Genomic DNA, 27,898 nt, shown 5'->3' with positions numbered 1-27,898 from the left:
AATTTGATTAGTAAATGTAATTAATAAATTTAATTAGTAACCTTGATTACTAATTATGCATATGCATATTTTTATATATATAAACCTTATAAGGTAACCTTATGCTTTATAAGGTTTCCTTATGAAGAAGGGAGAATTTTATACTTCTCGTGAGTTCTCCCGTAAGGAGGACTCAAAACTCCGTGGGGCCCTAAGGGGCCCCATGGAGCAGCCTAGTTTATACTTACCGGCAACATCTTATATTAAGTGTCTCAAAAGTATAAAAAAGTGATAAAAGCAATATTAGCTTTCGAGCTATATATTATATCACTTAGCTTAAATATAGCTATTGCTATGTCGACGATTTTTAAGTTGATTATTAAGCAATTAAAAATGCTTAACTTCTTAATTATAGTTTGCACGGACTCGTATTCGTTATACGAATGCTTCGTTAAACTTAAGATTATAAAAGAAAAGAAGCTGATGATCGATATTATAGCGATAAGGGAATCATATAGGAGACGAAAGCTTTTTAAAGTGCGTCAAATAAGTAGCAAGAATAACTCGGCCGACGCTATAATTAAGATTAGTTCTAATTCTTCACTTTAAGAACTTATCTTTACGAATCGAGTGAAAATCAAGGTAAAAAGATAAGTAAAAAGGCCGGCTATGTGAACTTGCTATTAAGCAAGCAGATTGAATAGAATTTTTATTATTATTTTCGATAGTTAAGCACGCTTGTTTGCAAGCATTTAGTTGATTGTTTTTTACTTAGTTTAATAAGTAGTTAATAAGTAATCACTTACTAAAAAAAAAGTTGCCGGTGTCGGTTCGTCATTTATTGAACTCTAAGTTAATGACTTAATTGATAAATGGTTACGAGTTAAAGAGGTAGAGATCGATTGATTACTTACCTTAGTAATTACCTCTTTGGTATTTTCCGAGCTACGCGAAAAAGATACTCTTAAAAGTATTGTCTCGGAGCCTCAACTCCCGTTTACACAGCCCCTTCGGAGCTACAACTTTCGATCTTTATTCACCCTTTGATCTAGTTGGTAAGAATAAAGATACTTTTGTAAGAGTTGGTTTTTAGGTAGTTAAAATCAATCAATAATCATCAAGACCAACCTTCAGTACTGAAAAAGACTCTATTTTGTTACTTGTTGCAATACACAGAAGAAGCTTTATTCAATTGACGTTTATTTTTACCGGCAAACCAACAGTTAATAATATAACGACTTTAAGCGATTACTTAAAGGAACTTACAAGAGCGCAAGGTTTATATAAAAGCTTAAGAGGATCTTAAATTGATAACTTAGAATCAATAACTACTAAGTATAAAGGTCGAAGGTAGCTAGGGTTTATATATACGAAGGTAAGAGCGCCAAAGACTCGTAAACTATGGTTTATGAGTCAAAAGAAGGGAATGAGAGAATACGAAGAATACGAAGGAAAAGATACAAGGTAAGGAAAAAGAAAAGAGGTCTTGGCGCATATAAGGATACGTCCAGGAGACCTGGCGTATCGTCACAGTCTTCGAAAAGAAAAAGAAAAAAAGTTCGGAATCGCCGGTAAAAAAAAGATCTTTTCGAAAAGACGTCGTATATCGATGATTTAATTTCGGCTTTCCAGATTCTTTATCTCTTTTTCTAACGCAAGAGAAAGAAAGAAAAAGAGCTGAAGGTTCGTAAGGGGCACCTTGTACAAGTAAAGAATCGTAGCCCTTCATACAGCTTACGTAGCTGCTCCATTTGGCCAGCTTGGGCGGAGCCTAAGGCATGTGCTGTTCCGCTCCGCACAACAAAAGGTGAAGATAATTTTTCAAGTCTAGAAAACGACCGACTTATCCTTGGAATTGCGAGGGCGCAGTTCTTCGGAAAGAAGAGGTAGCATTAATCGTCGGCTCGCTTAGGTGGGCTTCCTTTCATCCTTTTAATCTTAGTCGGTATAAGCGACTGCCGATTGAAAGCGAGTGCGGATTTTTCGGATGTATTAGAAATTCTTCTATATTATAGCAATTATTATTATAATTAATTAAAAAATAGTTATATAAATAATTAATTTACGAGTATACCTTTTTTCGAATTATTTAAAATCGTATTATCAATCGGTAAAAAGCTTGCTGCTAAGAAGCAAGCTAAAGAAAATCTTGAACCTATTGCTGAATTTGTTGCAAAACAACAACGAATCGTCGATTATATTTTTTTTTTTAAAAAAAAAGATACTGAATATCGTAAAAAAGTCGATTTACGAACAGCTAAGCGCGAGCGTAAAAGGATTATATTAAAACGCTTTGCTGCAAGTTTAATTATTAAAGACGACGATATGATACTTATTCCAATTCTCGATTCGAAAGAGATTTGATAGATGCAACAACCTTTTAAGCGTCAAATTTTACGGCCTCGTAAAAAAGGCATTCTTCGACCAACACTCTCTTTCAACTTGAACCTTTTCTCGATAACGATGATTTAATAATTATAATCGATATTATTAAAGACCCTTTTTTAAAGCAAGATGTTTTTCCTTTTTTTAATATCAATATCGATAACGATAGCTTCAATTTCAATAGTAATAGAAATTCAAACGATTCGTTGCGTAAAGTAAAAGACGAATCAAATTCTAATAAAAATAGCAATCGATAGTCAAATGTTTTATCAGATGATACAATTTTAAATGTTTCGGAAGAAGATATAATCGTAGATTAATTATTCATATAAATATTCTTTAATTGTAATAATAATTGCTATAATATATAAGAATTTCTAACACATTCGAAAAATCCGCACTCGCTTCCGATCCGCAGTCGCTTATACCGACTAAGACTGAAAGAATGAAAGGAGGCCCACCTAAGCGAGCCGACGATTACGGTCCTGGCAAAAGGTTGGAGTTGAATTAGTCAGCCGAGGCTAGCGGCCGCCCTACGGTACAAGGCTTCTCGGCCCTCTTGTACTATAATTCTTTCCTTCTTCGTCTTTGTTTTTATATTATATAGCGTATAAACTGATAGCTATTATAATATTACCTTTCCTCAGCCGTAACAGTAAGCGATGATTCCATTAACCGTATCGATATAGCTTTTCAATTTAGCGTTTTTTTTTTTTTTTTTTCCTCGAATCTTTCTTGCTCGAGCATCGAAAAGGCTTAATCTTTCCGCTAATCTATTAATCGCAAATCGTAATCGCTAGCTTCGAATCGATATTGCTTTCCAGTTTCAGTAGCTTAACGTAATAATTATAGATTCGTGTCCTTTTGAGTGCACCGGTTAATTCAAAAGCCTTGTATCTTTACTTATAAGATAGTTGCGCAACGCATAATAATCAATTTATTATAGCACGCGCATAAAACTTTTTTATTAGACAGTTCATAAGTATTAAAAATAGAAGTAAACTTACTTAAGCTTACTATTTATATACACGGTAATGCGTTTTTTGAGCCTTTATTTATAATATGTGGATGATTTCCGGCTTTCAAATCTCGCGTTAAATTGACGAAGAAGAACGATGAATTTAACAGTCAATGTGCTCGGCTCAACGTAAGGATTAGATTTACTATAAGCTATAGCTTTGGCGGTTATATTTTCTGCTTCGGTATTGAATTTAATCATAGTTTTACTAATTAATCGAGAGTGAAAGGAAAATCACGAACTTATTGAGCGTATCGCTGAAAATTGAGCGTATCGCTGAAGAGCATTAGGAGCCGCAACCCCTGCCTCTGATTAGTCCTCCGACCAGGGGTAAAATTATCACATACGTAGTATAACTTCCCCTGCATTTCAAAATCTGGACCCTAGATTTATTTTTGGACCACGAGTCTCGACATTGCAAGCGGAAGATGCTCAATTGCCTCAAAACCCCCGCGCTCCGATCAGAGCTCCAAGAAGCTTAAGCACCCCCATGCTATTCCCCATCCTAGTAGCAACATACGCCAGTAGAACAGCGAGGGTATAATTGAGTCTGCGGAGCGTGTAAAAGAGTCTGGGTCTGCGGTCGAGCCTGTAGAGCTTGCAGAGGAGCCTGTGAAGGAGCCTGAGCATGAGGAAGAGCCCGGTCGTAGAGATACGCTTGTAGATCTCAGATCTACGCGTGCAAGATTCGATATCAGCGCCTACGACCTCGCTATCAAAAAAAAAAAAAAAAAAAAAAAAAAAAAAAAAAAAAAAAAAACCCTTCTCGAGAGGAAGCCCTGGTGGATATCAACAATTGGGCTAGAACAAGAGGCTATGGCATGACTATTGAGAAGGAAATAATAGAATACAGACTGTATGAGCAATCGCGATTGCTGACCGTTACTGCGGAGTGTTACCTACTCTGTACATCACTGTGCCTGTGAAGTCCAATAATCGTCGGCTCGCTTAGGTGGGCCTCCTTATATCGACTGAAAGGATGTAAGGAAGCCCACCTAAGCGAGCCGACGATTACTGGGACTTGACATCGCAACTTTAGGGGACCATTCTGCCGGGTCGGGATTTCCAGTATTCCGGAGGGGGGGGTGGCGTCGACATCCGTAGTGTTTGGGGGGCGTCGATTTACCACTGTATTTCCCCTTAAAAAGTATCTTTAAGCAAGTATTTACTTATTGCGATAGAGTTTGCAGGCCTTGGAGCCATTCAGAAGCCACCGCTTTATGGTTTAACTGGGTCGCACAAATGTTCAGGAAGGGACTTGCAGGTGCGCCATCGCTCCAGGAACCATCGAACTTTATGCTGAAGACAATCTCCAAGAGCTTGTTCGGAGAGAATGAGTTGTACGTCAACGTAACACTTATTCTAGAAGTAATAAACTAATAATAATAATGCGTAAAGTTAGTAAATACAAGAAATTCCACTTGTCAATTGACGTTAGATTAAACCCAGATGTCGGTAAAGAGCCTGCTCGATGAACCCAGCCGACCCTGTCTATCCCCTCGTCTCAGATAAAAACCTAAAACTTGAGAGTCTGTCCCGCAGTAGCAGTTACTGCAGAGGCAACTTTCTCGGAGCCCAAAAGAGTATACTTGTATGGGACAGAGGTGAGAGTCGAGGCCTTGACGGTGTTGGTTCCGGTTCCGAGGTCAACATCTTTGACAGTGGCGTATCCGACGGACTTGGAGTACGCAGACTGTATAGCCATGGGGACGCCCTCGAATACAGATGACTCGATGAGAAGTTGAGCGCCAATGCGGGTGTTGACACCAGTAGAAGCGGTCTTAGCATAGTGGCTAAGGTAGAATGTTAGTCTTGTTGCATATCACACAGGTCTGGAGAGGAGCGTACTTGTAGATATGAGCAGTTCCAAAACGGACAGATGGGCCACGAGAGTTGAGGTTCTCGAAGAAGTTGTTCGCGTAGGTAACAATCAAGTGTCCAGTGTCCTCAGCGCCGTTGTTGTCAGAGTGCCCAACAAGGGATGCCTTGTAATGGTCGTGCAAGTATGTGTTGGAGACGGTAATATAGTCAGAGGCGTGCGTAATGTCGCAGAGCCCGTCGTAGTAGTCCTTGCCGTGATCCTGATCAGAGGAGAGGTCACACTCAAGAATAGTTAGCAATGTCCCGAATAAATTGAGAAGCAGTTATAATGCGCCGAGACAAAAAAGACAGATGTATACATACATGATCGACCCAGACATTGGATGCTTTCTGAATACCTATTGCGTCTCCTGCACTGGCCAAGACCTTGGAGATCTTCAGGTTGCGGAGAATGACATTTTTGACCTTGAAGACGCGGAAACCCACGCCGGTTAAGGAAGAGCCAGCAGCACCGGCAATGGTGGTATCAGCCGTGACCTTGATAGCTGTATTTCCAGTGATCGCGCCTCTATCTTCCCGTCAGTCTTTTGACAAGATTCATGGAAGTCAGCTGCTAGGAAAAGGATCTCTTACTTGATCAAGCAGACAGCCGGCCCAGCCTTTGTAGCACACGCTGTGAGCTCCGCAAGTGAAGTGACTGTGGTAGTAGAAGCAGAGCCGCCACCCGTAGTGCCTCCATTCAGCGTAGCATATCCGATGTTACAAGCCTCTGTGATCAACCCGGAAGACGAGCCGGAGCTACCTGTGTTTACGGAGGGGGAGGAGGTATAGCCTGTCGAGATAGTAGGTACAGTAGTGGCCTTTGAACTCTTTGCGGACGACTTGGCCTTTGGTTTCTTTGCGGGCGAGGTTTTCTTGGCCCTGGCTTCGAGAGGAGCAGCCTGGGCTATGGCAACCAACAATGCAAGAGTCAAGAGAGTGAGCTTCATCCTGATGTATGTGTTTTGCTGTAAATTTGGAGAGAAGGTTCTGTAAGATAATGAACGAAATATTGAAGCTTCCGGAGCCTAATGTTTGATTTTGAATGTGAATGTAAGACTGAGGAAACAAGCTGGAGAACAGTAGTGGAAGGGCAGCTAGAGTTCGTCTTTATACAATCACTTTCGAGGAATTCAGCCCCTGAGCCGACCCATGTACTTGGAAATCCTTCGTCACGATCTTGCATTGTGATCGCCTCCAAATTCAAGTAGATAGAGTTCCACAAAAGATATCGCGCAGTGTTTCATAGCCGGCCGCCATGTTCATCGCATTTTTTGTTTGTCGACGAGTCGCACTGAGATGCGGACGATTTCTTTGCATGTCACCGAGTCTAGATTATCAAAGTGAGGTCGCGAGCATTGTATAGGTATATCAGTCAGATCACTCACTCAAATCTCATGATAGTCATCAAGCTACCCCACAGCTCGTAGTGAAGTTGGAGTAAGCGTCTCCAAGAAGACCCAAGAGACTTGGTGTCAGGATTGAAGATGCGACCGTGCGATTCGAGAGAAGGCATGTCACATTGCCCTTGCCTTTGCCCTTGGAAAATGTAATCTGAAGTGGACAAGACGACGTTTCAAGATAATATCTCAGCACTCTGCAAGATCTCCAATGACCGGTCAACAGCCAATGACGCCGCTCAGAGCGGCAGCCGCATAGAGCTGATACGTAGTATGTTTACTCGCTTCGAATATATTCGATTCCCTTGGCTTCGTCATCTTACAGTGTGTATACCTTATAAACATTGAACTCAGACAGATGGCGCGCCCCACCACACTGAGTTTTTCCAGCGTTTGCGTTTAATCTTTGAGTACTACGTAAGTAACTGATCACTACTCCAGCGCATCAAATCCTCAGTCACTTTAGATACTTCAGATAGATTAATAATTAATATCCAATATTTGCTGCGAGTAAGCACTGATCACTTAGTGCTTAAAGATTAAGCGCCAACGCTGAACTCAATGTGGTGGGGGGCGCCCCATCTGTGCGAGTTTATACAGTGGAAGAGAATGCTTGAGCGGGTCCAAGTAATCGGATTTGCAGGGCAATCGAAGTCTCCCACCCATGAATAAGGGGCAGACCCAGTTTAGGGCCAGAAAATCGTAGGGCGGTGGTTTCTGAATGGCTCAAAGCCTTGTCACTTCTACTCTGTACTGGACAGACTAAAGGCTTGCTTAAAGATGCTTTTCAAGGCTCAATCGCTATACGGAGCTTATCGATTCGAGCCCTGCTTCGAGCCCTTGCAAAAATATACTTTCGCCCTTTATTCATATTGGGGGTTGGGGGCGAGTGGGGGAGCGAGACCCTCCATTACCTACGTACATTCCAACTCCCCAACCCGCATCAGATTCAACGAAGCTGAGAGAGGGAGTGCCTCTGTGGTAGAGAGCCTGTGTAAAGGCGCTCGCCTTCTATCCCCGTCAAGGATATTTCTCTGTGAAGTAGGGCATTGCAAAAAGGATTGCGTGCGGGTTGAGATATTGCATGTACATGAAGAACGCAGGATGAGGATGAGGATGAGGATGAGGATCGAGATGATTTGGGACTCCATTGATCTTGTTGATACGAGTGGCCTGTCCATACGGGCAATACCCCCCCCCGCTCTCGCCTCTCGCGCGCTCTGCAAAGATCTGGAAAGCAAGAATAATAAATATGCAGGGTAGTCGCCCAAGCGCAAATCAAATGCCAACGTCGCAAAGCAAAACAAATACCAGAAATCACTACGCAAAGGAAGTGCTGGTAAAGTTTGTTGCGAGGCATCCGAGTTGGAAATTGTCCTGAGGTGTCGTGAATTGTATCGTCACCGTCGTCGTATACCGCCGTATATGCCCCAACGGCGACTGTGTGACATGGCATTGGCGTTGGCATGATCCTCCCATCGCCATTTCGAAAGCGTCTTGTGTTAATCTGTTGTCTGTTGGTGTGTGTGGTTCCGGTCCCACAGCCGCGGCCTTGAAGATACTAGCTGTCTGGAATATATGGACGCTTATATGCTGTCCAGTATCTGATATCCGGTGGTGTACACCCTCGTCCTGGATGCAACCAGAACTACGTAGTACCGGTAGCTGCATGCTCTGCGTCGTCCCGGGGTCGAGTAATTCGCAGCCCAACATACCACGTAGTACAACTACATGCCGGGTCGTATCTTCCTCCCCTGATCTTTCTTTCCATCTCCCTCTCCCTCTCCCTCTCTCTGATCGAGATGCGCCCTTTGTCACATCCTTTTCGCCCAGGGGCTCATATTTGTCTCCCGGGCCTTCTTAACTTTTCTCGTCTTCGCCTTCTCGGCCTCCTCGTCTTCCCTCCTCGCCTTTTCCAAAAACTCCTGGTAATCTTTCCCCTCCTCACCTTCTGTCCCATTTACACCACCCTTGGCCCGCTTCTGCTCCATATTTGTTCCCCCATACTCCCCCACCGTGCTGGGTGGAGTTAAAACCGGCGCCGAGATGAAAATCGCGGGGGTATTGAAGTATGACGGTTGCGATGAGGCAATGGTGCCGTTACAGAGAGATGATGAGCCCAAGGCTATGCGTGTGATATCCATGCTGTGTTTGTTGTTCGGGTCGGTGTTTGTGGTGGTGGTGGTGGTGGTGGTGCTGGCGGATGATTTGGACGTGCGGCGCAAGGTCTTGAAGAACATGTTGCTGGTTTGGCGCCGGTGGTTCGTGGTGTCGCAGGTGGAGAATTGTGTAATAGAAGATTGATGGGTGATATAGTTAATATAGGCGTACTTGCTCGTTGATCGTTGCTCGTGGCTGTAGTAGGTAGGTAAGTAGGTAGGTATGTTACCTTCGAAGTGAAGATCCGGTGTTCTCTTCCCTTTGTTCATGAATCGCACGCACCTGCTCCTGCGGCAGCGACTCAGCTCGTGCAACTCTACCGGTCACATCAAAACCACTTCACGAGCACAAAAGATAGATACATACCGCAGGAGTGTGACAATTGGCTGAGGTTGTGTATATGGTATATATGTTTATGGATAGATGGCTTCGATCGGTGACGTCCTTCGGAGCTGTCGCACTTTAGCTAAATCCTGTGATCCGCTGCATATTTTGAGGCATATACGTAGGTATGTTTATGTAGCTGGCATAGCAGCTGCCTTTGAAGTTCATCTGCGGCATATCGTTGAAGTCATTATATAACAGGTTCAAAATGCGTAGCTTGGGTAACATGCTCAGCTCGTCCAAAAACTTCGTCGTCAAGCTGATATATTTCTTATATTGCTTATCCGTAACTGGTCTTTAGAGCTTTCTCTCTCCCTCTCCGCTTCGCCTCACCCATTGACAAAGCGGCGGCCGCACTGCCGAAATTCACGCGTTGTGTTATATAACCCAAACGCGTTCGTATCTTCATCAAAACATACTGAGATCGTGGTAGATGGGCTGGATAGCCTAATCTGGGAGTAACATCCAAGCCATATTCGCGGGAGTGTAAAAATTGCGGGGCTTGAAAAGGGGACTTGCTTGGGGAGTGTTCTCACTACCAGCTTGTTTACAAATTCAAGGCCGAGCAGGGCGCACCCTTCGCCGGGTGACGATCGAAGAGTAATGATCGGAAGCATGCGGTATATATCCTCCTCTTGGTAACATGGGGCGTAATGGATTATCCGGGCGCATCAACAAGATCTGAGGATCAGCGGCAGTAATATAAGTTTTTGCTGTTTTTTTCGTTTTTATTTTGAAAAAGTATAGCACGTTCGCTTATATTTAGGAAAGCGGAAAGAACGAAAATTAATAATGAAAAATTATGATTCTATGCGTGTTCATCTTTGCATATTCTACCTATCGATTGCCGCGTTTAGTTGAATAGAAATCAATAAGAGAGGTTCAAACAGATGGCGAGAATCTTTCAGATAGCATCAAGTCGTATACGATGATAATCCGAAGTTCAAAAAATCACCGAAGTATTAGACCGCCAGGCCAACGACGATTTTAATGACTATTCCATGTCATCCGGTATGGTACAAAACGCAAGAACTATAAAGTCCTGGTCCAGTGTGGCTCGTGTGCTCGTGGAGTTTGGTCATTTACTTCTACTGCTCTCCTCCTGCCCTGGCCCTGGTGGTGTATTTACATTCGACTCCAAATCCGGAGAGTAGGCAGCGACCTCAGCCACTTGGCACCGTACCTTTCTTTCTCTTTTTTCCGACACCAATTGAAATGGAGAATCCGAACAGAGATGTACTCTAAAAATGCCCCCACGCAACAGGCACGGAAACCATCATCCAAACGACAGAGGGCAGAACGGACGTCAAGGGAGTCACCCACCAAGCTGTCGCGAAATACAATTGAAATAATCCAACCGGTGCCGGGCGTATTGGCGCTGAGGTCAGCAGAGCTTGTTATTCCCCTCTCCAGGTCTTTGAGGGACTATTTATGAATTTTCGATCTGTCGGCTCGTAAGAATTGAAGAAATCTTTACTAACATGCCTGATAGGGTTCCATAGGCTGATTCAACAACCTCGTTTCGATCGAACTCAAAGTTTCCACAGTCTCCTGGGCCATCTTCTCTCTCTCGAAGGTGGCACGCCGAGAACTCCCCATAGAGATCAAATTTGTTGACGATTTCCAAATCAAGCCCAGGCTCAAGCAACGAACCGGAAAGAGAAGGCCTTCCAGAAAATACAAGCGCGAGTGCATATAGGGTGCCCTTGAAAACTACACCTCTGCCGGCGCTCCCGACGTAGATGATTGCCTGATAATTGCCAACAGCACGAAGGCGGAAGCGACTACAAGCAGGCAGTAACATCTCAACAAGGCGGGGGCCAGTGAGATACACAATGTCACTGAGAAGTAGTACGGAATTTGTATTATTGGCATTCGCAAGTCAATCACCTCTTCTCCAGATTCCACCTCTCTTCCACCCCCGCCCCTCTGGACTGGTGATGTGCAAGAGCGATGTCTGTCTGACATGGGTTTTTTAGGCACAATAAACATCTCCTCGACGACGGTCGATAAGCTTCATATTCACGATATCATCACGAGCTCGGTTGCAAAGTTTCAGGGGGATAACAAAATTGGTGCTGAAGGTAGTCTGGGCTGTGGAAAACGTCTTTCCTGGAAGCATTGGTACGATCGGATAGGCCCGGAACACCCGATTCAAGTGGCAGTGATGCCGAGTTTCGAATGGTGATGCATTCATAATGCTACGATAAAGCTTGCAGTTTGAGGCTGAAGTTTGAGAGAGAGAGAGTTACGAGATGTTCTGTGGAGTATGTCGGGTGCGATGCATGGTTTTCCAGAGCTTAGGTGTAAGGATGTAGAAGCATATGTATGAGTGGGCCACCCGCCCGCAAGCGAAATTTTAACCGCTTCAAGGCAAAAGTTCCCGGCTAGCTAAGATAGGTCGGTCAGCAGTGGCGCAGAGCCGCAAAGTCTGTCAACATCTGTGGCCGGATGCCAGGTTCGGGGAGAGAGGTAATCCAAAGCTCCAGCAATAGCTAAGCATCCAGGCACAGCGATTAACAAGACCATGTTGGCCCACTACCATCTGACTCTCTTCTCTTAGAACGCTATACATGACGCCCAATGTAGCAATACAGTCCAGGCGGCTCGGCGATCGAGGGTTGTGTTACTTTAGAGGGGTCGTGAACTTGCTCACTGACTGGTAGGTTGGCCATGGGCATGGTGAGTTATGCAAGAGGTATAAGAGAGAGGTTTCTAGAAGGCAAAGATTTCCATTATCTCTAACGCCTGCTGGACTTCGAATCTGTTGGTCTGCAGTTTCTCACCCTATCTCCCTCCAGCAACTCTCTCTACAAGTATGTATATCTGCTACCCCGCCTCCCTCAGTCTCTGCGTCTGTCATTGCATCTGTCAGCCCCCCAACTCTCGCATTTGCATCTCTCACCAAAATTACAATAAACAACTAATATGGGTTCCTTCCTCAGCAAAAAGAGCTCTCCCATCTCCTCATCTGAGCCCAAGATGTCCGCCTTCACCTACCACAAAGCGGCGCAAACCGCCTTCAAGCCCCCTCTCATCGCCAATGAAAACGCTTATCTCGGCGACGTCGCAATCTCCACAGACCCGACTGCGCCCATTGCTGCAGGGTTTTATAGGTTGGAGAAAGGAACCCCGCTAGTGTATGAGTACACCTACCACGAGATGAAGATTATTGTCGATGGGGAGTTCGATATCAGCGATGAGACGGGGCAGAAGGTGCATGCTGTGAAAGGAGACGTATTTTATTGTGAGTCTTCTTCCTGCTCTATTGAAGAGCGTGCTTGGTTCGGCGAAATTGTGTAAATAGCAATCGAGTCCAAGGAAATGCTTGATGGAGCTGAGTGGGCGCTACACACACGGAGAATCTACATCGAAAATTTTCGCTAATATGTTTCAGTCCCTAAGGGATCCAAGATCACATTCACAACTGAGACATTCGGCTTGGGATTCTTCGTTGGGCAGAGAAAGGTATGCTCCTTCACTTTTCTATCTTCCTTGCCCACTATGAGCATTTTTGCTAACCATCTCAAAGGAGGGAGCTGCTTAAGCATTTGTTAGCAGCTGGGGGTTTGAATTTAGATCTGACTTGATAATTTAATTTGTAGCAATGGATTCCCGACTTTGGCATGAACGAACTTCTACTATTCAAATTTGTGAAGCCTGTTCTTACTATGGTAACTGGTCTCTCTATATACGCGCTATGATAAGATATCAGCTTCAAGTGGAGTGTCACCAGATACTGCTGAGACTCGAGACTCGAGACTCGAGTCTTAATAGGGGATCATTTCGACATATATTACTCCTTTGATCAATATATGAAAGAGACGGTCATTGGACTATACAAATGTAACGCCAGATCGTAATCGAGAATAATCTATCGTTACCACGGCTTGAATCTCGATATTTTAATAGATTTAAGATCGGAAACGACCCGTTCAGCGAAAATTAGGCCTAGTGATCGGGTGTAACCATACTTCGTCACAAGCCAAAACAAATAACGTCCATAGAAGGGGTTAGAAAACCTTTAAGCCCTTCGAACGGAGGTGATCCAACGGAATGTAATCTACCGGTATATCCTTCCTAGTTAATTAAGCTTTCAGGGACGATCTTGGAACGGGTCCTGGGAAGATCTTACAACTAACCAAAAATCGGGCTCTTGGAAACACCGATCTAATGATTTCGTTGATTAAATCGGTTCTGTCTTAAGCTACGCTTTAAATCATCTAAACCGTATATTTCCCCTGCTTGGTTCACAGCCTCAAATCCACTTCACTGACCCGTCACGTGAGACTCTCAATTCTCAATCGCCTTACCTCAATATCATGCACCGGAACGGAACTGGCAGAATCCACGTGACCCTTATAAATATCAGCCCACCGCGTTTTTAGCAAGACGGTTAGAGGCCCTGACATTGAGGAAACCATCGCCAACATCTCGAATTGACCTCATCTACAAGACCATCGCATCACGTCGCATTGAATCACACTATTTGCTCAACACCATGGCTTCAAATCAGGAGCCCGTTGCAACACGCTCACGGCCTCCCACCACCTTCCATCCTTTCAAAGACCTGCCCACCGAACTCAAGCTCAAAATCTGGCGCATGGCCGCCAACTCCTCACCCCGCGTGCTCGACCTCCGCAATGGCTGGAAGAGCTGCGAGAAAAATGATCACATCTTTTATATTCAGTTCTACAAAACCCTGCTTGCGGCTCGCAGTCCCTCAATCCGCACCACTCTTGCCTCGACTTGTCGTCTGTCGCGCGAGGAGGTACTCAAAGCGTATGCGCACGAATACCTGACCCGTACGTGGCCCGAGAAAGACGCTTACGAGGAGACGCCGGCGGCGATGTACATCAACTATAGCATCGATATGATCATGCCGAGCGGGCACTGGAATTCGATTGGTTTCGATGATTTCATGTCACGTGTTGATGGGCGGCTGGAGAGGCTGGCGCTGGATATCCATGGCAGATTTTGGAAGGAGTTGCAAGACTCGCTCGCTACTATGACTTGGAGGCTGAACGGCCTCAAGGAAGTGTTCCTGTATATGGCAGGCGATGTCCTGAAAATCAATGAAGCTGAGCAACATAAGGAGGTCGGAAAGAGAGTATTAGTCAGGAGGGACTTGAGCTTTGTGGAGCTTGAAGAGACTGAGCCGATGGAGGTTTCCGAGGGTTCCGCTGAGCCTATCGGAGCACTTGGGACTCATAGGCCTGCTCTGAATGGAGATTTGTATGAGAGGTGGGCTTTGATAATGATGGAGTCGGCGAGAAGGTATCTTGAGTTATGCTTTGATTCGTTCGAGAAGCAGCCACTTTTGCACGAGGATCTTACGCCCAGGGAGGTGTTCAAAAGGCCTCGTATCAAGCTGATGAACCTGCTGATAAAAAAGCAGGACGCCGAGGCGGAAGTTTGAAGTTGCTATCATTGCCTCGGGGCATATTATTAGGCACGGACGCATCATCAGGAAAACAGCGACTTTTTGGATACTCTGCACTGAGAGAGAGGAATGCCTTGGAGGGACTAGCTACCTTTTTCTGTTTTGCTCTTCTCCTTGTTCTCTCTCGTGGTTTTGTTACGTGCTCAGACCTTTATATAGACGAGTGCATGTTCCTCCCTGAGCATCCGACATCAGAAATATACGTACTTACGAATACGATTCATTACGATCCTCATTCCGCCGCCTCACTATTCTCTATATATGTCCTCTTATACAGGACGATAGCTATATAGAGCTTGATTCCCTTCACAATATCGGGATCATTGGGCTTATCTGTTTCATCGACCGGACGCGAAATCACTGCACATTTCTGATATTGGACTGATTTGGCTCTGGCCCATTAAGACCTCGAGTCGTCAAACTCGAGCCGCCAAACTCAAGCTGAAGCGAGCTTAAAGGTAGCCGATAACTGTAACTACTTTTGAGGTAGATCGCGATTAAACAGTAAAATAATCCAGATAAATAAGATATAATGCGCGTTATTAGATATCGTACAAATTGAGCTTACCAGCTGCCGCGACAAAACGAACCCCTGGATGGAAGAAAATAAAATGGTATTTTACTACTCGTCTAATCTTGTAATGAAGGCTTACCTAGTTGTGGAAGCCGAAATTAAAGCACGCTTGCTGCTGCTCAGAGACTCTAGGTAAATACTTGAATGATCATCGATACCCTCCCTGCGGCGTATTTAGTAGGAAAATTAAGCTATTCAGCATAAGGTTCGAAGTCTGGATAATAATCAAGCTATTTCGGGCGCGCTCCTTGATCAACCTAAAAATTAAACGTCGGCTAGATACATACCTACGCGGCAACTAGAATTTTGTATCTCAGGTTTGTATTGTTCAGGGTCAGATTACATGGTTACGCTCCTCAGATAAAAGACAGCGGCTCTGATCTCGCATCTGAATTTCGATAGAAAGAATAGACAGACGAGTTGGTATAGGACATATTTTGCCCCATTGATCACTGCATCGAATTCCATAAAATATACTTTCTTCAATGCCCGGACCAAGCCTTCCAAGTCGATTTATACCGGCCTAGCTACAATATTACTTACGTATCGGACATCCCGGAGAGCTCGCTAAATGCCCTGGATGTGGGGAATGAAAATTCGTTTATACTTACGTAGCTTTAGTCACTTTTCCCCCGTATTCTGTTCTGGCAGGTAAGAGGAGCCAAACGCATGACAGGATCAAAGCTTGCGAGATGAGTAAACTTGGCCAGTACATAAAGAGGAAGAAGTGACACCGCACGAAACATGTTGAACGTCTTCTCACACTCGTCCCATGCAAGCTTGAACACGGTCAAGTCAATGTTGCTTCGCGTCGGAATCGTCGCGTTCTTCGGTGCCTTCAGAACTGCATGCATCTCGGTAGAGGAGGGGGGTCTGAGAGATACGATCATTCCGAATGCATACGTAATCCAGCTCGACCAGAGTGTCCCATCTCCGCTGACGGCGCGATCGGTGAACTATCAACATGAGCAATTCCACAAGCGAGCTGCCACGGCGGCGATCGAGTACGCTGTCCGCCACGAGTTCACCAACCCCGATGTTTTCTTCGGGCTCTCGATCACGCTCGGACAAAGATCGACCGAAGACGAGAATGTACAGGCCCTCTGGGAACTGCCGGGCGTGATCAGCATCGAGCCCATCTACTTTGTCCCGCGTCCCGAAGATCCCGTGTCGAACAGCACGCTCAAAACAGAGCCCACCCCCTCGAGTGGTGACCTCTCCATGCCGCGGGTTGTTGCAGGCAAGGGGAGTGGCTTGCTCTCGGCGCTGGAGATGACGGGCGTGGACAAGCTCCACGAGCTCGGCATCAAGGGAAAGGGGATCAAGATCGGAATCATCGATACCGGCATCGACTACCGACATCCCGCGCTTGGTGGAGGGTTTGGCCCGGGCTTCAAGGTGGAGGGGGGTTATTCTTTCATCGACGATGAGGGAGTGGTTGCGTCGAGCCCGGATCCACTGGCTACGTGCCTACTTGGTGGACATGGAACTCATGTAGCTGGTTTGTGGTCATCTCGTGTCCAGGCGGGCTTGTTGAACTTATGGTATCGCAGGCATTGTGGGTATGATCCCACTGAATGACACAGGCTTTGATATTGTCGGCGTCGCACCCGAAGCCTCTATCTACGCCTATCGAGTATTCGGCTGCAATGGCAATTCAAGTAGCGATCTTGTTCTGGCCGCGATGGGCAAAGCCCTGGAAGACGGTGTCGATGGTGAGTGGTGTCCTTCTTCAGGATACCGTGCAAGGACTGTCCAGCCATCTCAGATCCTCTGGCGCTTTAGACGACTAACTTGAGGGGAAATACTGACTCCAAACCCTTCAGTCCTCAGCATGTCCTTCGGCGGAGGAATGAGTAGTTGGCTATCTGAAGATATCTACCAGTCTGTAGTCACAAATCTCAAGAACGCCGGAATCTCCGTGATAGCGGCCAGTGGAAATTACGGTTCACACGGAATGTACTCACAGAGCTACCCTGCAGGATCTACGGGTGCCATCAGCGTTGGCTCTGTTGCCAACTCGCGATTCCCGTTGGTATATTCGGCTGTCGATAACAACAACCAGACGATACCGTACGCATCAACCTGGCCTTTGGAATCCGAGCAGGGGAAATCAATTTACATTGTCTCCCCCGGTTGCGATGCCGATGCATGGGCACTCGCTTTCGAGACCGTGGATCTCAACAGTACCATCATGGCTTTCGAGTCGGGCCCCTCCTGCAAGATTTCCAGCGCCGAAACGCACTGGACCACGTATCCCGAATCTGTCATCACTTTCATCCAGCCATCAACGAATCCGCACCGTGTAGATTATAGTGCGCCCATAGCAGGGACCTACGGCGACACCGTGGTTGTCAACATCAACGCCACCTACTATACTCTGCTCAACGCCACTTACGCATCCGTTGGTGGCTATCCTAATTACCGGCTCAGATTCGTGAGCAAGACGTTCGATAGTCCCGCCCAGCACGCTGCCGGATTCATGAATTCCTTCTCAGGCTGGGGACCAAATTGGCTTACCTATGAGCTCAAGCCCCAGCTCTCTGCCCCAGGGGGGAACATCCTCGCGACCTGGCCGCTCGGAAGGAACTCCGGGTATGGAATCACGTCTGGGACGTCAATGGCGGCGCCGTTCGCAAGCGCAGCCTATGCTCTTGTGAAGTCCCAATTCCCAACATACACCATCGATCAGATTCGCGAGCTTCTGCAGACAACGTCCAGTCCACGGAAATGGATCAACGACACGGCGATCCTCTCCAGCACCGCACATCAAGGGTCCGGCATGATCGACCCTTACCGGGCCATCTTCTCGGAAACGGAGCTGTCGCCCGGGGAGATCACGATCGGAGACGACGAGAAGCATCAGAACTGGGGTCGTGCCAACATCACGATCAAGAACAGATCAAGTCGTTCCAAGACATATTCACTGTCCCATATTGGCGCCGGCTACACGAACTTCGTCCGCTTAGACGGCGAGGAACAACAGTTGGCGAACTACGGCACTGTGGATTTCGAAGCCTCGGAGGTGACGCTCGCATCGGGGGAGTCCAGCACTATCCGATTCACAGTGAAGCCTCCATCGAACGTAGTGGAGAGACAGCTTCCAGTCTTTGGTGGCTTCATCCAAGCCACGTCCGACGGCGAATCCCACACCGTCCCGTATGTAGGCGCCCCCTACTCAGTCTACAACGCCGCGTACATCGACACACAGAACCAGGGCGACCTTCCCCTCCCCAGGGTCTGGAGCCAAGAAGGAGACGTGGTCGTCGTCAACAACGGGACGTTCGAGTACGCAGAGTCCGGGCCGCCGTATCCTACCATCTCGGCAGCCACGCTCCAGTTCAGCCGGTCGCTGCGCGTCGACGTCTTGCCGGCAGCGACTAGCATCGTCCCGTCACGGTACGGGTTCGAGCAAAGCGGCTTGCGGGATCAGACATACATCCCTTCTCGCGTCACTCCCAACTCGACGATTTTCGGCTTCCCGAGCTTCGGGTCCATCACTAATCGGACGGGAGGGTTGTGTCCGTCTAGTATCGAGACGCTGTGGATGGGGACGAGTGTACGATCGGACAACGACGTGCTGTTTGCTACTGGCCCAGGCGACTACCGGTTCTTATTGAGTGTGCTGCGGTGGGGTGGCGTGGAGGGTGATCAGGAGGCGTATGATACTTGGTTGGGTCCTGTTGTTAGGATCGTTGCATGAGGTGTTGGGTAACCGCCGGAGAAACTCTCTTCAGACTCGACTGAAATGTTATTGTGCTTAGACGGAAATCTGGTGCCATGCATTTGGTGAATCAAAAGCATGCACCAAAAGCGATGCGCTCAACGGCAAGATATATATAATTTTTTAATTAATAATTATTATTATTATTATTATTTTTTTTTTTTTTTTTTTGGCCTACAGATTGCAACCATCAAATAAACAAAACCGCGATCCCTCGATAGCGAAGCACAAAAACTTTGCCACATAACCATTCATATCCGTGTCCGCTGAACGTCACCGACGCCCTCGCGCCGGCTGGGAACTGACTGGCCTTTGTAGAAACAAATCAAAATCAGCCACACCCCAAACAGAAGAAAGATTTAGAAATTTCAAGAAAAAAAAAAAAAAAAAAAGAAGCGTAGGGAAAAAAAGATCAAAAGAAAGTCTCAGCTCGGGATGAGGCGAGAGGAGAAAGCACTTCCGACGCAATGGGATTTCGCCGGCAGGGGAGAGCCAGTCGACGGCGAGGGTGGCGGCGGAAGATGGATCATTTTCGGGAAGGAAGGGGAAGATGTACCGCCGCCTCCTCCGGGTTAAAGGGGTATTCCACGTGTCCAGCAAGCAGTAACATCGAGTTGACGGTCTCGGAGAATATCGATCGGAACGTGTGTGATCTCATTTCGCTGGCACTTTTACGTCACATGTCTGACATTTTGGTCCTGCAACGTGACTAACTTCTTCGATATATCTCAGCAGTGCGAAATATTGCTTAAGCGGGAGTTCTTCCAACCAAGTGCTCCTTTAGCTTCATCGCGTTGGCGTTGAGGAGGCGCATCCTGATTGTCAATAACGTTGTTCCAGCGGTGGTCGGCTCGATAGGTAGGCACAGAGCGTCGAGATTCTAAGCAGGGAATGTCGAAGAAGCAGTGCATGAAATTTCGAACCTGTCAACAAAGCTACCACTGGTATATAGCGTGATCTACTACCCACCTATCGCGAAATTCATTAGCCAGCCTCGTTTCAAGATGTCAATTTACTCGTGTGGTTCCAAGGTAGGTACTGGGTGAGCCGTCGAGAAGCGCCCTCGCTAAGCCACATCACATATTGGCAAGATATTCAAATTTTATTGAAGGTAATCGCTTTTCATTAGTATTAGACCGAAGAATCATCTAAGCCTAGATCCATCCAGTCCCCATTGCAAAGACGTTAGCCCGTAAAGTCCCACCCGAGACAGACTCATCCAGGCCTTGAGATGCACATTCGCCTATTTCTTCGCGGCACTCTTGACGGCAGTTGCCAGGTCAGCCAAAGCTTCACGACGCTTGAACTTGGCATCCTCGATAACGCCTTACAGGGTCAGTATGATCTCGCTGGAGCCAAGAGTGTGGACAGTAGCGATAATAGAGAGTGAACATACCTGCATCAGCATCGCTTGAGAAGTGACCAGTCCATTGAATGAAGGTCTGACCCTCGTGGTGACCAGAAGTGATAGGGAACAGGCGGATGGTACTCAAGACGGAAGAGTAGGTAAGTTGGGGTTGGGCTGTGATGACTGAGTAGGTGATGTAGTGGTCGATGGTCTGCAATTCTATTAGCAACCCAAAGCCCTATGCACTTATCTCATGTTTCGAATCGTGAGAGACGAAGGAGAAGTAGACGTACGGAATGCTCTTCCTGCTTGACCTCCAAGACCTGGCCATCCTTGAAGGTCCACTTGACGATGTCGGTGTCGGGGGAGACGCCCTTGACGGTCTCGCTCTTGGCCAAGGTCGACCAGAAATCAGCGAAGTTCTCGAGCCTGGATGCTCAGATTATCAGTGGAAACCAAGACGAAAAACTGTCGAGATTTCAAATCTATACTTCAAATTGGGAGGGGAAAATGGTTAGCACCTACTTGATCATGTGCCAGACTTGAGAGAATGTAGCAGAGACGACGGCAGACTCAGTGACGGTATTCGAGGTTGGGATTCTAGAAGCCATGTTGATAGCTGCTGGCTGTACTTGTGTGTGGAGATGGTTGTTTGGAAGTGTTGGTTGTTGTAGTGTGGTGCAAATGTAATGAGGATGATGATGTTGTTGTTGTTGTTGTTGTTGTTGTTGAGACGGATGTTGGAGCTTGAAAGCGAGGAAAGAGCAAGGACGGGTGGATTGATATATACCCCGCCATGTGACGTCACGATGGTAAATGGAGCTTGGGGAAGAAGTGAACACTGATCCTATTCAAAACGAGGGCCCTGCAGCTCTCCTAAGTTGACTTCATCTTTCAAAGCGTCAAGAGAAATCCGGTCCACGGGAGCGGGAGCCTGTATCTATTTTGATGCACTGGGCCTCTCTGCAGGGGGCGATCCCAGGGCTCCGTATATATGCTGCCTCCCTTGTATCTCCGTAGGTTGTTGGTAGGTACCGCTACGTTGACAGGTACTGTTTGGCATGCAGATCAGAGGAGTACGTACGATCATCCAATCCGGTCTCAAACGTCCCGAGCCGCTTAGCCAAAGATACCTTTCATTGCCGGCTTTGTGAGGACCATGAGCAGTCCTTTGCATACGTGCAACGATCTGTTTGGAACTTTTGGCAATGAACTAGCCGTCTTTATCGAATTATTCTTCAGGCTATATTAAACGGCCTCCGACCCGTCATACTATATACAAAGGAACCGACCGCCCTCTCCTATCTGTGTTTCTATCTTATACCAAAGCTTATTAAGAGGTAAAAAAATCGTATGCAGGATGTGCTCTGTAGCAGCAGATGTGACGCTAAATACTAGATGTGGCGCAAAGATACCCCCCGTAAGTATGCAAAAAGTCCAAATAAGAAGAGCAAACCCCAAACACCGGGTATATATGCCATGGTAGCATGACTTCCTTCCACCCACCCAAAAAGAGGTCCTGTTCCTCCAATTCCGGCCATTTCCATTTCCAATGTCGCCTCTGCCCTCTACCCTCATTGCATCCCTTGCATCATACTCTCGCTTCACGCTCCGTACCACTTCTTCCCGCTCTCACGGCCACTGTAGCCAGCCCTCACCACCTTATCCCTTTAATGGAACTCTTTGCAAAATAACAGGCACATCGCAAAAATCAACCACATGCGTCCCGCTCATGGGAACGCTTTTATGACTACCAGTAGCCGTCTGTCCAGTGTTTCTCATGCCTGCACTGCCCCCAAGCCTGCACCCAGCTTCATACCCGTAGTCGAGACCCCTGTGTATCGATCTAGGACAAGCATGTCTGATGTGGAAGTCCTCCGTTGATGATACGCCTCAGAGAGGTGGTTATGCTGCTCGTGAGCGGAGGACGAGGCATAGTATTCCTTCTCCTTGTTGTCAGGCGCGGGAGCGGGCAAGCCGTAAGAGTGGTCGTACTCCTGCTGCGGGTTTGAGGTTTGCTGTTGGTATTGCGGGCGAGGGGTGTGGTTAGTGGTGCGGAGAGAGCTATCAACCCATGTTGGGGCCAGATTCTCGCTTCCATGTCCGTACTCATAGCCCACACCCACACCCACATCCCATCCCTTGCCTTGACTCGCATCAACGTTCCTGTAGTGGTTATTCGACGATCGAGATTGCTCCCGGTAAGTGTATGCACCCATGCTCTTAAGACAGCGCAAACCTGGCTGGGGAGATTGCAGAGGGGGTTCTATGTTCTCGTGCTCCTGCACCCAAAGAGCTTCACCTGCGGAGTTTCTACACCCTCTCAAATCAGAAGCTGGCTGTGTCCATTGCTGGCCCTGATGTTGCTGCCGGGCAGTAGGCTGCGCGACTGGGGGTTGAGGAGGCGCACGCCCCGGCATAACCGGCGGAGTCCTCGACCTTGGAGTTATCGTGTGGCCCCCTACCGCGTCACTCACAAGTTTCCCTTGTGTCGTCAGGCTCACTGGTGGCGGAATGTTCATTTTGGTAGTCAAGACGGAGAGCCGCGAAAGATGATGTTTCTCTGTTTCCTGTCCTTGAGCCAGGGTTGGGAGATGAATTTGAGCAGGTTCGAAGGACTGTTGCAGACATGGACTTAAGCGTCGACTGGGATTCGCGTGTGCGGGCGGTGGTCTGGATCTCACGCGCCCAGATGCCGCTGCCGAGACGTAGGAGCGTCGGCTCATGTTTTGGCTCGGGCTGGTGGGAGACAGAGGAGTGGAGTCATAGCTTCTCGCCCTGATGCTCAATTCTGGGTTCGCATTCGCGGTACGCTGATTAGCGAAACGTACAGCGGCTTCAGCTTCGAAGTGCGCTGTCATTGACTTGGCTCTTTCTTGTGAGATTGCTTGCTGCTTAGGTTTGAAGTCGGCACGCGGAGGACTGGCAAGAGCATCGTCGTAAGGCGATTGACCCAAGGAGTTCGAAATGCCATCAATCAACATAATATCCGTTCCAGAATTCTGCTGGATCTGTCGTCTCGCGACAGAAGGGCGGCCCATAGATCGCTCGTATGAAGGAGAAGCTGGGGGCGGTGCTTGATAAGTGTGGCGTCTGCTGTAGGCGGTTTTATCAGGGGGGTGTTGACTCAACCCATTTTCATGTTGGTAGGATTGACTCCTACCGACTCGCTCGTTGCTAGACGGAAATTTCGCTGGCTGCTCTTCAACAGTCGCCTCCTGGGGAATAGCAGGCAAAGGTTCTTGCAGCCTGGCCAAGGTGAGTTCCCCCTTCACCTCCAGAGTTCCTACGGAGAAGATCGTTTCAAGCGTCTCCTGACTACAGCTCCCCCTCAGTCCTAACTTTCCCGTCAGACCAGAACGCGTGTTCGGCACAATGGCTGCCGGAAAACCGTCAACTTGTTCTTCAAGCTTGTGACAGGCTTCGATTGGAGCAGGGATCTGTCTCTGCTCGCTGGCAGTGGGGAATGCTTGGACTGTGTGGATGGGGTTGCCTGATTGAGCTTGTGGTTGCATGGACCGAAGATATCTTGCATCCTTTGCTGTACAACCGCCGGGAGAGGAGGAGGACCGGGTTGGCGTGGACTGCGTCTTTTTTCCACGAGTATCTCGCGGTGGGAGGAGATGTGATAAGGCCGAGCTAAGGCGGTTGTCCGACCCGTAATGTCGAAGCTTGAGAGGAGCATCCATCTGGGTTTGCATTGGCTTTAGTGACACCTTGGGCGCTTGTCGACCCGGTTGCCTACACGCCTCTTTAACTGGTAAAGCCGGTAGTGATCGTTTGACCCGAAGGATTATATCGTTTCTGACGGAATACGCGTTTGACGCCGCGTGGGAGCTCGCTTCCGAGTCAACACTCGACGCAGCCCGGAACGTATCCTTGAGTGGCGTTGGCAGCGACTCCTTCGAAGGAGCTGCTGTTGCGGACTCCCTCTTGAACGATCGCACGGAGACATTAGAGCTGTACCCGCTGTCCGCCTTCGCTAACGGCTTGGGTACGAACTCCCTAGGACCCTGGATGGTCTTCCCAGTCTTCGACACTGATATTTTTTCGTAGCCCGAGTCGAAGGACCCGGGGAATCGGGTTGGAAGACCAGGAGTCAATGGCTCTGCGGCAAAAAGGTCGTCATCCACGGCCATGTGCTTACTAGTGGATTTTAAAACCGGAGATCCTGGACACGAGTTGACGAACGAGAATGGACTGGTCGCGAGGTCTTGCCGGTACTCGTGGGCGAGCTCGAGAGTTTTCGTAGGTGACTCAGCTCGTCTACAAGACTCGTCGGTACCACCAAAGTCAAAGAATGAAAGAGATGACCTGCCGGGGTCGGGGACGTCGATCATCATGGGGCGCCACATAACTTTTGGTGTCACAGACGAGAAGTCCTGTCCTTGGGTCATTGCTTCCCGAAGAGGCGCCCGGGGCTGGGACGTGCCCAAGTCCTCATTTTCTTGTCGAGGCGGTGACTCGGCACGCAGAATCCAGGGCGCTTTGGGGGCTTTAGCTGGCACCGAAATGGTGTTACTTCTGCCGCTCAGTCTAGGGTTGTGACCTCGATCCCAGCTCCAGCTCGCTCCTCCGGCTGAGATATAATCCTCTTCTTGGCCCATGGTCGCTGCTCTCCTTAGACTCGGCTCTGGGCTCGCGGCTCCATTCATGATTCGCAGTGTGCCCAGCTTGAAGGCCCCAATGTGTCCGTAGTCCAGTTCCGTGGGAGTCTCGACTCTGGGACCAAGGAACTCGGGAGGACGCTGAAGTGCTGCAAGTTCGGCGAGTTGTGACTCGGTTGGCTGAGGAGGCTGAGGAGGCTGAGGATGACAATGAAATTTGAACTCTTCTGGATGTGTTGGCTTTGGCGGCAGACGTTGGCGGGTTCCTGCTGCACTACTGGCCCTCGTTGCCACTCCATGCTGGAGTAGTGACCTCCTCCGTATAGGCACATATAGCTGTGTGTCTGGGTCTGTCATTGCAGTGACTGATGGCTCTGATGCTTCCTCTTGGTCATGCCGGATAAATCTGCTCGAATTCTCTGCCTGCGCAGGTCCGCGACTTGGAATTTCTGGCACAAGCGAGAGTCGTGGATTGCGTGGCCCATATGACTGAGAGAGTGGCGTTCCCCTTCGAAGTGGTTGAGGTTCCCTGTTTCCTGTTAGCTACGTTCCTTTTCGCGGGCAGGATTACTTACATTTCCTCTGACGCTTCGGAGACCGCGTCCCCAGACTCAAAAGCCTGTGGATGCCCTCTCCGACCCGATACTCTCAACCATCTATGCGATCGCGACTGCTCAGCTGCACTCGGTTTGACCGGCTCCTTCTCGTCGCTTGCCTCTCCACACTTCTTACTCTTCGGCTGCAAACTCCTGGACCTGAACAGACTCCTTCGTTTCTTCTGTATCTGCTCTTCTTGGATCTTGACCGTTTCAGGTGGGAGCTCCGTAGGAAGCGGCAGAAAACTATATCGAGTTTTCGCGGGAGCACTACTAGTCGTAGCCGCCGAGTTGCGACGGGTCGCCGGCGCAGATTTCGTGCCTCGCAGGTTCGCATTGAGAAGACTGGCACTACAGTTGCTGTTCGTCCTGGGCTTCGACAACTTGTTGGCTGGCCTTCGAGGGGCGGGCACTGATTGTTCGTTGCCCATGGTGCCAGCCTTGCAATTCCCAATAGCCAACAACCGGTATGAATATGATAAAATCAACAACGGTCGCCCTCCATCTTACGGAACTCCTCTATACAAGAGAAGGCCGTTGAGAAACGTTGCTGGTAGGCAAATTGAGGGTGTGAGTTGGATTGAGGATAACTAACTTGTGGAAACGATGCTTGCGGGTGGACCACTCCCGGTAAAGATTGTAAATTGGGAGCTGGCTAAGACGCTTTCAATCTGAGGCGGTCCAGGAGCGGGTGTGTGAAGGGTTTCAGATGAAGGTTGGCTAGGTCTGGTGCCCAGCCGCTTCGCTTGAGCGAGGATGAGGAGGAGGAGGAGGAGGAGGAGGATGAGGAGAATGAGAACGACGACGATGTCGACGACACAGGAGAAGCCGTATAAGTAGCAATCGTCGCATATGAGGAAAGCAGGGCAGAAGTCATTATGCCAGTGGCTTGTTGTTGTCCGGGCGTCGCATGTTCTGTACGTACAGTATTCTCCGTATACCAGTAGTGTATTCTCGCACAGTACCGCCAAAACAAGGTTATCCAGAGCATCAGGGGTCTCGCCAGAACCAATCAAGCCCGAGTGGACTTTTCGCGCGAACTTGATCGTCGGCCCGGTGGATCCCAATCGGGCTTGGGGGAAGTGTTCTAGAAAACAAAAGAGGATGGAATTTGGCTTTTTGCCTTTTTGCCCAGGCTATGCTATAACGAGATTGGGAGGAGGTGTGGCTGAGACTGATAGTTTAGTCCATTACTGTAGTTAGTAGTAGTTACTTAGTTCATTAGCTACTTAGCTAATTAGGTCTCTGCTTAGTTAATTGATTACGTTAGTTGGTTATCTGTTCGCGGTTCATTAGATACGGAACTACCTGTCTATGGTTTGATTGATAGCATCATTCATGTCCGAGAGCGATCAGCCTTTCTTCATGATAAGTAGTAACAAGACATTGACTTTCCTTCCTGACCATCAGGAGATAGCCCATAGCTCTGAGATGGTCCTTTTTGATCTTATCCAACAGAAATACCGGTAGTATACTGTCCCCGAGCCGTGCATCATCGCACTCTGCAAGTATTAATGGTGCGCCAAAACAGGTTCGGTGTATAAAGTCGCGTCCTGACTCCTGGGCGGTGTCGGGATGCGAGTTTGCGCTGATGTGATGGCGATCAGTGTTGTTGACATTGGCCCTTGTTGGCCCAATTGTACTCGGCGGCAGCAAGGTGCCTTCAGATGTTTTGATCTCCCTCGCTAAGACACAGGCTTTCCATGAATAATTGGAAGAGACGTTTCCCATCCTGTCAAGCCCTCTCTTGATAAGCATACCTCTCACGCCACGGCATGGACTTGTCATCTGCGCTGCCACATGAGGTTGTACAGACGTTCCCGAAGTAATGCTTCATCTCGAATTATTGGAGACCATTCAACGTCTCCGTACATGTTCATGCCTCAGCAACTCACTGGCTCTCGCCCGCGTTGTGATCTTCAGGCCGATTTCTCGCCTACGGAGTCGTAGCGCAGCCATGCCCACATACCGGTAATAGGTGGTAGATGGCAGATAAGAAGGCGGACGGGATCCGGAAAGCCCTCCCACGAATCACGGGATCGATCAAGAGATCGATCAACACGTATACGGTACCGGTACCTGGTACAGAGAGTGCCAGCCAGCAGCGATGGACACACGATCAGGAGTTTTGGTAATAGGGACGTGACTGTAGTCACAGAAGGGTAATGATAAGCAACAACCTCCCATACCGGATCGAGAAGTCCGTGTCTCGATGGTGGCAATACTTGACCATGTGGCTTTTAACCTGCTTTTCTTTCTGGGGGGTAAGTTGTTGTTACTATTTGGGGGAATAATACAAGATAACCCCAAGCCAGCTTGGGAGAGAAGAATGCGATAAGTACCGGTATCGGTAATGAACACAATGCCAGGGCGGCTTATCAGCCTGTTGGCAGCTGATAAGCGGGCGCGCCGGGATGAAT

At 48.0% G+C, this 27,898-nt stretch overlaps 7 protein-coding genes across 8 annotated transcripts; 3 read left to right on the top strand and 4 right to left on the bottom strand.

Moving 5' to 3' along the window:
- Window positions 1–4,898: 4,898 nt before the first annotated feature.
- Window positions 4,899–6,192, bottom strand: L3040_008218 (uncharacterized protein; the record flags this gene model as incomplete). Its single annotated transcript, XM_007297147.1, has 4 exons — window positions 4,899–5,175; window positions 5,231–5,484; window positions 5,567–5,771; window positions 5,837–6,192. The coding sequence occupies 4 exons, from the start codon at window positions 6,190–6,192 to the stop codon at window positions 4,899–4,901; spliced, it is 1,092 nt and encodes a 363-aa protein (XP_007297209.1).
- Window positions 6,193–8,456: 2,264 nt separating this feature from the next.
- Window positions 8,457–9,414, bottom strand: L3040_008217 (uncharacterized protein; the record flags this gene model as incomplete). 2 transcript variants are annotated; one of them, XM_066153936.1, is made up of 4 exons in its annotated part: window positions 8,457–8,886; window positions 9,085–9,118; window positions 9,169–9,254; window positions 9,308–9,414. In XM_066153936.1, 4 exons carry the CDS (start codon window positions 9,412–9,414, stop codon window positions 8,457–8,459), a joined length of 657 nt encoding a protein of 218 aa, XP_066010485.1. The 2 variants fall into 2 exon arrangements, with proteins under 2 accessions (XP_066010485.1, XP_066010484.1); XM_066153935.1 differs by lacking the exon at window positions 8,457–8,886 and having other exon boundaries at window positions 9,068–9,090.
- Window positions 9,415–11,859: 2,445 nt separating this feature from the next.
- Window positions 11,860–12,733, top strand: L3040_008216 (uncharacterized protein; the record flags this gene model as incomplete). The annotated part of the gene is made up of 5 exons (XM_007297149.2): window positions 11,860–11,868; window positions 11,965–12,002; window positions 12,132–12,433; window positions 12,584–12,654; window positions 12,719–12,733. 5 exons carry the CDS (start codon window positions 11,860–11,862, stop codon window positions 12,731–12,733), a joined length of 435 nt encoding a protein of 144 aa, XP_007297211.2.
- Window positions 12,734–13,687: 954 nt separating this feature from the next.
- L3040_008215 (uncharacterized protein) lies at window positions 13,688–14,605 on the top strand (the record flags this gene model as incomplete). Its single annotated transcript, XM_066153934.1, has 1 exon — window positions 13,688–14,605. One exon carries the CDS (start codon window positions 13,688–13,690, stop codon window positions 14,603–14,605), a length of 918 nt encoding a protein of 305 aa, XP_066010483.1.
- Window positions 14,606–15,947: 1,342 nt separating this feature from the next.
- On the top strand, window positions 15,948–18,906 carry L3040_008214 (uncharacterized protein; the record flags this gene model as incomplete). The annotated part of the gene is made up of 3 exons (XM_007297150.1): window positions 15,948–16,704; window positions 16,757–16,918; window positions 17,030–18,906. The coding sequence occupies 3 exons, from the start codon at window positions 15,948–15,950 to the stop codon at window positions 18,904–18,906; spliced, it is 2,796 nt and encodes a 931-aa protein (XP_007297212.1).
- A 1,264-nt stretch (window positions 18,907–20,170) lies between these two features.
- On the bottom strand, window positions 20,171–20,886 carry L3040_008213 (uncharacterized protein; the record flags this gene model as incomplete). The annotated part of the gene is made up of 4 exons (XM_007297151.1): window positions 20,171–20,253; window positions 20,324–20,486; window positions 20,569–20,704; window positions 20,801–20,886. 4 exons carry the CDS (start codon window positions 20,884–20,886, stop codon window positions 20,171–20,173), a joined length of 468 nt encoding a protein of 155 aa, XP_007297213.1.
- Window positions 20,887–22,053: 1,167 nt separating this feature from the next.
- Window positions 22,054–25,909, bottom strand: L3040_008212 (uncharacterized protein; the record flags this gene model as incomplete). The annotated part of the gene is made up of 2 exons (XM_066153933.1): window positions 22,054–25,411; window positions 25,458–25,909. The coding sequence occupies 2 exons, from the start codon at window positions 25,907–25,909 to the stop codon at window positions 22,054–22,056; spliced, it is 3,810 nt and encodes a 1,269-aa protein (XP_066010482.1).
- Between the last annotated feature and the right edge of the window lie 1,989 nt (window positions 25,910–27,898).

Source organism: Drepanopeziza brunnea (assembly GCF_022702325.1).
Source record: "Drepanopeziza brunnea f. sp. 'multigermtubi' strain 214-2 chromosome Unknown ctg15, whole genome shotgun sequence".
NCBI lineage: Eukaryota > Fungi > Ascomycota > Leotiomycetes > Helotiales > Drepanopezizaceae > Drepanopeziza > Drepanopeziza brunnea.
Note: the sequence above shows the minus strand (reverse complement) of the source record. Positions and strands in the feature narration are given on the sequence as shown.